Source organism: Chrysochloris asiatica, unplaced genomic scaffold (genome assembly GCF_000296735.1).
Source record: "Chrysochloris asiatica unplaced genomic scaffold, ChrAsi1.0 scaffold00020, whole genome shotgun sequence".
In the NCBI taxonomy this organism is placed as follows: Eukaryota; Metazoa; Chordata; class Mammalia; order Afrosoricida; family Chrysochloridae; genus Chrysochloris; species Chrysochloris asiatica.
The window spans coordinates 29,281,078-29,291,209 of NW_006408538.1; the positions used below are offsets into that span (position 1 = coordinate 29,281,078).

The 10,132-nt window shown below is 40.6% G+C and overlaps 1 protein-coding gene across 1 annotated transcript in view; it reads right to left on the reverse strand.

Annotated features, from left to right (window-relative positions):
- The window catches only part of MARCH8 (membrane-associated ring finger (C3HC4) 8, E3 ubiquitin protein ligase), a 101,655-nt gene that overhangs the window by 18,121 nt on the left and 73,402 nt on the right, over nucleotides 1-10,132 (reverse strand). The window contains exon 2 of the mRNA XM_006837478.1: nucleotides 1,435-1,485. Coding sequence (XP_006837541.1) covers nucleotides 1,435-1,485 — 51 coding nt within the window. The remainder of the gene's footprint in view (nucleotides 1-1,434; nucleotides 1,486-10,132) is intronic.

Consider the following 10,132-nt stretch of genomic DNA (forward strand, 5'->3'; position numbering starts at 1 on the left):
TCTTAATGACCTTTTGCTTTCTTCCTGTATGGTGTTCTTGATATCATCTCACAATTCTTCTGGTCTTTAGTCTTTAGTGTCTAATGTATCAAATCTGTTCTTCAGGTGATCTATAAAATCAAGTGGGATATGCTCAAGGTCATATTTTGACTCTCATGGACTTATTTTAACTTTCTTCAGCTTCAGCCTGAACTCGCATATAAGCAATTGATGGTCTGGTTCCACAGTCTGCCCCTTGCCTTGTTTTGATTGATGATATGGAGCTTTTCCACCGTCTCTTTACACAGATGTAGTCAATTTGATTTCTGTGTATTCCATCTGATGAGGTCCATGTGTATAGTCGTCTTTTATGTTGCATTCAAAAGATATTTGCAATGAAGAAGTCATTGGTTTTGCAGAACTCTATCATGCAATCAATCTCTAGCAAAATTTCTATTATCAAGGCCATATTTTCCAACTACTGATCCTTCTCTTTGTTTCCAACGTTTGCATTCTAATCACCAGCAATTATCAATACTTGTTAGTTGCATGTTTGATCTCCTACAGCTTAGTCAAGGTCAATTCCTAGTATTTAAAGACATTCAATTGGACAAAGTGAGTTCAAGCATCCTAGGAATTCCAATCTCCTTCTGAAGGATTTTAGCCCATGATACAATGGCTCTCACTGAGTGGCTCCAGCCAGTACCCCTGGTAATCCCACGGGTTACCCTCAAGGACTCCCCATGAGTTATGGGAACCCCTAAATTGGGTAACAGTGACAACTGAACAATCATCCCAGATAAACAAAGCTTACAAGTATGTGTCTCACATCACCTGCCTAGAGTACAGGATATCCCAAGGAGGGAGACACTGGATTTGTATTACACTTTAACAGCATCATGCTGGTTTCATCTCTTACATCCTGACTAAGTGGCCCCTCCTTAGCCATACCTTCCTGAATAAACTCTATTAGGTGCCTTGGAATTCTCTCCCTTGCCCTTTGATCTGTATTTTGTACCGTTGTTCTGTGGCATTCTGCTTCCATAAATATTTACAGCCACGGAAACTCTACGGAGCAGTTCCACGCTTCCCTACAGGGTCACTATGAGTCGGGATCTACTCGCAGGCAATGGATTAGGTTCGGATTTGGTGCTTACTTCTTCTCTTTTAGTTTATTGAGATAAATTCTCTGGGTGACTGAGGTTTGTTTTTCCCAAAAGTACATGATTTCTACTGGAGGAAAAGGAATATTCTCCTTTAGGTCACTCCTCCTAACACACACTCAAAACTGTTTCAATACAAAAGCTGACACATACATCACCGTATAGTTCTAGAGTAGAATAAATAAACAAATCAAGCATTTTATTTCTTTAAAATAAAGAATATGAAAACACACAAGTATAAGAATAGAATAATTCCAGACAACAAAAATAATATATCTCTGTGGCACTATACCTTATAAATGTTACTCAAATGACTCATGGAATGTCCCAAAGTCTTCTCATTCTGCAAGGAAATCAAACAGCTATTAAGGATCAAGCTTTGATTAAAATGGACAAAGAACAAGTAATTGATCAAAATCCTACTGAAAAATCATTCCTTCACCTAGAATTTGCTGAGCACACCTCTATTAAGTCTTGGTACAGGTACTTTTGCTGTTGTTAGGTGTCACCGAGTCAGTACCAACTCCCAGCGACCCTATATACAATGGAATGAAACACTGCCTGGTCTTGAGCCAACCTCACAATGATTGCTACATTTGAGCCCATCATTGCTACCACTGTGCCAATCCATCCCACTGTGGGTCTTCCTCTTTTTCTTCGACCCTCCATTTTACCAAACATGATATCCTTCTCCAGAACTGATCCCCTTCTGACAATACATCCAAAATGTGAGAGGCAAAGTCTGGCCATCCTGGCTTCCAGGAAGCATTCTGGCTGTACATTTTCCAACACAGATTGGTTGGGCAGTCCATGGTACTTTTAATATTCTCCTCCAACACCAAACCTCAAATGCATTAATTCTTCTACAGTCTTCCTTACTCACTATCCAACTTTAGCAGGCATATGATGCATTGAAAATACCATGGCTTGGGTCAGGCACACCTTAGCCCTCAAACTGACATATTTGCTCTTCAACACTTTAAAAAAATGTCTTATGCAGGTATTACATTCTGGATAATTTTTGGTGGAGGGGAATACAATACAAGAGAGTTTCTTCCCTAAAGAAACTTAACATCTAATCAAGGAAAGAACAAAAGTTTAGAATTTAACACTAAGAGGCATTTAACAACAGCAACAAGTTCCAGAAGATACATTCTAGTGGACGTTCAGTGGAAAGAAATACCACATTCTGTTGAAAGTAACAGAGTCCAAATTATAAGAGAGAAGAATGGGGGACACCCCACCCTAGCTGCGTTGATATGGCTCTCTAAGTACTGGGTATTCAGTAGGGACATGGCCCAGACCGCATCTTCTATTGGCACTCTTGGATCAGCACTGGAGTGCGAACTACAAGGTGGGCATTCAAACCCACCAGCCTTGGAAACCCTATAAAGGGTCGCTGAGTTGGAACTGACTAGACGGTACATAACATTCTCAATTCAAATCCATGTAATAACTATGGGTAAGTTCAGAAGCTTACAACTGATGTGAGATATAAAAGCAAAAGAGGCATCTTACCTCAGGTAAAATGGATGTACTAATGCTAAAAGCTCAGCATAAACTTTTTCACAGATTCAAGCCCTGTTGCTTAGGAACCAACCCGTTCGTTAAAGAAATATTTTCCTTTGTGGTCAAGCTAATAATGTGAAAACTACACATCAGGGAATTTGTTACCAGCACCTTATCAGATCCCTACAGGGAACTGTATGTCCTGGGTAAGGTAATTTTTAACAAACTGCTCCCCAAAACATCCATTATCCCATTGTTTTGTGATTCATCATAAGACCCTCTCCATTACCACAGACTTTGTAAGAGGTCTTTCAGCTGATCAATAGTTTCTGCATGAACTGATGTAACCAATGTTAAAAACCATGGCCCTTTAACCGACCACAATCTCTGTAAACCAATCAGAATATTATATTTTGTAGTTCCTTGTATGGCCCTATATGTGTGATTCATGTGCCCTATGTTGTCAATCATACATTGACAGAGAACTTCCAGAGGTTCAAGCTGGATTCAGAAGAGGCCATGGAACGAGAGATATCATTGCAGATGTCCGATGGATCTTGGCTGAAAGCAAAGAATATCAGAAGGATGTTTACCTATGCTTTATTGACTACGCGAAGGCTTTCGATTGTGTGGATCATGACAAGCTATGGACAACATTGAGAAGTATGAGTATTCCAGAACACTTCATTGTACTTCTGAGAAATCTGTACCTGGACCAAGAGGCAGTTGTTCAAACAGAGCATGGGAACACTGAATGTTTTAAAATTGGGAAAGGTGTGCAACAGGGTTGTGTTCTTTCACCATACTTGTTCAATACGTATGCTGAGCAAATAATATGAGAAGCTGGGTTCTATGAAGGAAAACGTGGTGTCAGGATTGGAGGAAGACTTACTAACAACCTGAGATATGCAGATGATACAACCTTGCTTGCTGAAAGTGAAGAGGACTTAAAATATTTACTGATGAAGATCAAAGAGCACAGTCTTCGTATGGATTACAACTCAATGTAAAGAAAACAAAAATCCTCACCACTGGACCAATAAACAGCATTCTTATCAATGGAGAAGAGATTGAAGTTGTCAAGGACTTCATTCTTCTTGGATCAACTATCAACATTCACGGAAGCAGCAGTCAAGAGATCAGACAATGTATTGCATTGGGCAAATCTGCTGCACAGGAACTTTTTAAAGTACTGAAAAGTAGAGATGTAAGCTTGATCCATGCCATGGTATTTTCAATAATCTTATAAGGATGTGAAAGCTGGACAGTGGATAAGGAAGATCGTAGAAGAATTGATGCCTTTGAGTTGTGGTGTTGGAGGAGAATGCTGAAAGTGCCATGGACTGTCAAAAGAACCAATAGATCTGTTTTGGAGGAAGTGCAACCAGAGTGCTCCTTGGAGGCCAGGATGGCTAAGCTTCGTGTCTCCTACTTTGGACACATTGTCCGGAGAGAACAGTCGTGGGAGAAGGATGTCATGCTGGGTAAGGTGGAGGGTCAGAGAAAAAGAGGAAGACCCCCAATGAGATGGATCAGCCAGGTGGCATCATTGATGGCATCAAGTGTGGCGGCGGTAGTGAGGTTGGCCCAGGATCAGACATTGTTTTGTTCTGCTGTGCATGGGGTCACTATGAGTCGGTTCCGACTCGATGGCACCTGACAACAACAACAACAACAAATGTTGGACATTACCAGTCGTCTGTCAGTTTGTGTACTGTGGTGGCTTGTATGTTGCTGTGATCCTGGAAGCCATGCCACGGGTAATTTAAATATCAGCAGGGTCACCCATTGGTGGACAAGTTTCAGATGAGCTTCCATAAAAAAACAGACTAGGAAGAAGGAGAGGCAGACTACTTCTGAATCTTCGTCACTGAAAGCCCCTGTGACGAGTAGTGGAACACTGTCAGCACCAGGATACTGAAACATAATGGAGAGCAACAGAATACTGTCAGATCTAGTACCCCGCAGATTGTAAGGCATTCAAAATACGACTGGGGAAGAACTGCCTCCACAGAGCAGAATTGACAGAGATGACAATAACGAAATAAAGTCTTTGGGGTCTTCATTTGCTGATGGGGAACAACTCAAACTGAAGAGAAACATCCATTAATAATCAAAACATGGAATGTACGAAGTATGAATTTAGGAAAATTAGAAATTGTCAAAAGTGAAATGGAATGCATAAACATTGATATCCTAGGCACCAGTGAGCTGAATTGGATTCGTATTGCCCTTTTTGAATCTGACAATCACATGGGTTTACTATGTCGGGAATGACAAATTGAAGAGGAATGGTGTCATATTCATCATCAAAAAGAATATATCAAGATTTGTCAAGAAGTACAATACTGATACAATAATATCCATACTCCTACATGGAAGACCAAGGAGCTCTGGTACCATAGTGGGTAAAAGTAAAACCTTAAGGTCAGCAGTTCAAAACTACCAGCTGTTCTGTGGGAGAAAGATGAGGCTTTCTGCTCCAGTAAAGATTTACAGCCTTGGAAACCCTGTGCAGGGTCACTATGAGTAGGAAGCGACTCCACGGCACACCACTACTAGCACCACCACAATGCAGACCAGTTAATACCACTATTATTCAAATGTATGCAGCAACCACTAAAGCCAGTGATGAAGAATTCTACCACCTTCGTCAGTTTGAAATTGATAAAACAAGCAATCAAGATGTATTGATAATTACTGGCAGTTGGGATGCAAAGGTTGGAAATAAACAGGAAGGATCAGTACTTGGAAAATAAGGCCTTGGTGAGAGAACTAATGCTGGAGACCACATTTTGAAATTTTGAAATTTCAGTTTGAATTTTGAAAGACTAATGACTTAATTGCAAATACCTTTTCTAAATCAACATGAAAGACAACTTATACACCTGGACCTCACCAGATGGAATACATACAAATCAAACTGACGACATCTGTGCAAAAAGACAACGGAAAAGCTTCATATCAACATCCAAAACAAAGCTAAGGGCAGACTGTGGAACAGACTATCAATTGTTCATATGCAAATTCAAGCTGAAGCTGAAGAAAATTAAAACAGTCCACGAAAACCAAAACATGACTTTGAGCATGTTGTTGTTGTTAAGTTCTGTCGAGTCAGTTCTGACCCCTAGCAACCCTGTATAGGGTTTTCGAGGAACAACTAGAGAGCTTGAACCACAAACCTTGAAGCTCAAACCGACTTTGCAGTTCAGCTCTTTAACCCACAGTGCCACACCAGGCCTCCGACCTTGAGCATATCCCACAATTTAGAGATCATCTTAAGAACAGATTTGATGCATTAGACACTAAAGACCGAAGACTAGAAGGGTTGTGGGCCAACATCAAGAACATCATACAAGAAGACAGCAAAAGGTCATTAAGAAGATAAGAAAGAAGGAAAAGACAAAATGGACGTCAGGAAATAAAAGACCTGAAGAGAAAATTCTGAAAAGCAGCTTGAGAAGGCAAAGTCAAATATTATAACAAAATGTGTGAAGACCTGGAATTAGAAAAACAAAAGGGAAAAACACACTCAGCATTTCTCAAGCTTAGGGAATTGAAATCTATGCCAAGAAATTTGGAAAACAACTACCTGGCCAACTGACTGAAGAGATCGCCATATTCGTTCCCATTCCAAAGAGAGGTGATGCACCAGAATGCGGAAATCATTGGACAATATCATTAATACCACGTGCAAGTAAAATCTTGGTAAAAATAATACAAAAACAGCTGCAACCATATATTTGACAGAGAATTTCTAGAGGTTCAAGCAGGATTCAGAAGAGGACGTGGAATGTGGGATATCACTGATGATGTCAGATGGATCTTGGCTGAAAACAGAGATTATCAGAAAGATGTTTACCTGTGCTCTACTGACTACATAAAGGCCTTCAATTGTGTAGATCATGACAAGCTATGGACAACATTGCGAAGAATGAGTAGTCCATAACTCTTAATTGTGCTCATGAGGAACCTGTACATAGACCAAGAGGCAGTTGTTAGAACAGAATAAGAAACATTGAATGGCTTAAAATTAGGAAAAGGATGCACCAGGGTTGTGTTCTTTCACCATACTTATTCAATCTGTATGCTGAGCAAATAATCTGAGAAACTGGATTATAGGAAGAAAAACATATCATGAGGATTAGAAGAAAATTTATTAACAACCTTTGATATGCAGATGATACAACCTTGCTTGCTGAAAGCCAAGAGGAGTTAAAATACTTACGGATGAAGCTCAAAGACCACAGCCTTTGGTATGAGTTGCACCTCAATGTAAAGAAAACAAAAATCCTCACCACTGGACCAATAAACAAAATCCATATAAATGGAGAAAAGATTCTTTTGTCAAAGAGTTCATTTTGTTCCAATCAACCACCAATAACTCATGGAAGCCGCAGTCGAGAAATCAATGTATTGCACTAGGCAAATCTGCTGCTGCAGAAGACCTCTTTAAAGTGTTGAAGAGCAATGATGTCAGTTTGAGGACTGAGGTGCGCCTGATCCAAGCCATGGTATTTTCAATAACCTCATATGCATGTGAAAGTTGGATGGTAAATAAGGAAGACCGTAGAAGAACTCATGCATTTGAGTTATGGTGTTGGAGAATAGTAAAAGCACCATGGGCTGCTAGAAGAACAAACCAATCTGTGTTGGAAGAAGTACAGGCAGAATGCTTCCTCGAAGTCAGGATGGCCAGACTTCAACTCTCTTACTCGGATATATCGCCAGTCCCTGGAGAAGGAGATCATGTTTGGTGAAGTGGAAAAGGTCAGATAACAAGAGGAAGACTCCCAATGAGTTAGATTAGCACAATGGCGGCAGCTATGGGTTCAGGCTTAGCAACGATTGTGAGGTTGGCGCAGGACTGGGCAGTGTGCATAGTGTTGCTGAGTCAATGCTGACTTGATGGTACCTAACAACAACAACCTTAGATTAGTGACTTCATTTGAGATTTCCACAATTCCCCATTTAAATAGCTGTAATGTATCTCTTTGTCTTTCCTTATCAGAGTTAGGGTCTTGTCTCGAATACATATGGCATAGTCAGCAGGATTTGGAGACTTCTTTCCCTGACAGACCCCAAGGAACTTAAAAACCTGAGTCAAGGGCCCAAAAGCCTTAATCCCTTCCATCTTCTTGGACCTCTGGACCCCGTCTGTAATAAGTGCTCCCAATCTGAGACTTGAGCATTTTGGTGGGCTTTGGGGGACTTAAGAAGAAGCCATCTTACACTTTCCCTTTCCCTTGTTGGGTTGTGCTTTTTAACTGCAGATTGGGTGCTAACAGATTGCCACCTTCTGCCTATATCCTGTTAGGTATGTTTCTACTAAAACTTCTTTTGTGTTTGTTGCCTATTTCTAATTTGTGGCTTAAATAGCTATCTACTGAGATGCTTTGGTATCTTAAAACTAACAAAAACAAAAGGTCCAGGCCGACCTCGTAGGAGCCACAAGGGTAGTCAGCAGCCACAAGACAGTTAAAGACTGTTGTGTTGGGATAAACCAGATGTGAAACAAATTAGAGCATTAGGCCGTCTGCCGGTTGCAAGCAAACACCCATGAGATGAAAAGAACACACTGGTTTCAGCAAAACACAATCCAACCCATGCTGAAGTCCATTAGGTTTTAAGCAGACCCTGGAGTGTCAAAGTTCTCTATCTGTCCTTTGAACTCACTTTTTTTTTTTTTGATCTGAACGTTCTTTATGAAAGTTTTCTTTCCAGTGTTAGTTTGGTCATTTCATGTGATAAATCTGCCATCTGGTGGCCAAAACTATAAACGCTCACCACACGAACTTCTGTTGTGGCGCTGTAGGATCAGCATGGAATTGTGAACCACAAAGTTGGCAATTTAACACTACCAGCTGCTCCTCAGAAATCCTGACAGGGTCACTATGAGTCAGAACAGACTTGGACGGCACTGAACAGCAAACAGCAACAACTCAAGCTTTTAATAAATCTTTCCTTATGCTTTTTATTCTAGGGATTTATTTTTTCAAGTGGGTGCTAAAGTTCTCAATTTATTTTTTAATCTTTTCTGTCCACGGTCTTTCTCAGACTGAACATTTTGATAAGAAATCTGAGTGTACCAAGTCCACCATGTAATGGACAGAATGTGTAACTCCTCCCGAGCAGACATCTTCCTTTTACTTTCCTAAGGGCACATCAAATTAAGTGCACCTTTGGGTTGCCAGTACATACGAGACCCCTGCTCCCTGACACTCCCATTTTTTATATGATAAAAAAAATTATGGCCCCAGTACAGTTCACTATCTTGAACTGAAGGTGGAAGGTAGCATGCCCTTACAAAAGCAAGCCTGGAGGAGTGGCCAGTGTAAGGAAACGTGGCACTAACTTAACTTCTCCGTGCAGCAAATTAGAGAGTCCTGGGTCAATCAAAACCAACTGAAAGCCAACTTTAATGGATTTTTGGACGATCACAAGAGACAATAATAGATTTGCCTCACTGTAAGATACTGTGCGTAGAGAAGTAAAGCTTCTACTGCTGCTATGGGTTCCTCTCTTTAGTCCACTTTTCCTCCAGAAGTTGTTTCTCTGTATCCCTTTTTTCGCCCCTATTTCTCAAGAGAAGAGATAAAGAAAAAAGAAAAGCAGAGCCAGGAACTGAGGACATACCAGTAGTTATCAAAATAAAATATCCAAAAACATAGGGAGGACCTCCTTAGGTTGCCTTGGTCACCTAGACTGATGTGGAACTTCATGCCATTGTTGCAGAATTTCCTGACCCACAAACACAATGATCCTCAAAAGTTTTGTCAGGAGTTCAAAATTTTGGCAGAATCATATAAACCAGGACCAGCAAACTCATATAATTTATTTTAAATACTAATGGGACTCGAGAATGAACAAAGGTCGGCTGTTGGTTTTATAGTTGTGACGTGCTGTCAGTCGGTTCTGACTAATGGTGACCCAATGTACACGAGGACGAAATATTGACCAGTCCAGCCAGCACCATGATCACAATTATTGTCATGACTGAGTCCACTGTAGCAGCCAATACATCTTGTTGAGGGTGTTCCTCTTTTGCACTGACCCTCTCTACTTTACTAAGCATGATGTCCTTCTATAAGGACTGGTACCTCCTGATAGCATGTCCAAAATATGTCAGATAAAGTCTCACCATACTCACTTCTAAGGAGAAATCTAGTTCATACGTTTTCTAAGACAGATTTGTTCATTTGCTTACTGTAGAATGATACATTCAATATTCTTCACCAACATAATTCCAGGGCACCAATTTTTCTTCAGTCTGCCTCATTCATTGCCAAGTTTTTGCACACATATCAGGCACCTCAAAAGATCATGACTTGGGGAAGGACTTCCAGTGCTTCCCTGACCAGGCAGTAGGGCAGTCTCGGGGAAAGGGGGTGGAATCGCACATAGGAAACCTCTGTCTAGCAGACTGACAGCCTTTGAACAAACATAAGATCTTATATTTCAACATTCTGATCTCGTTTTTT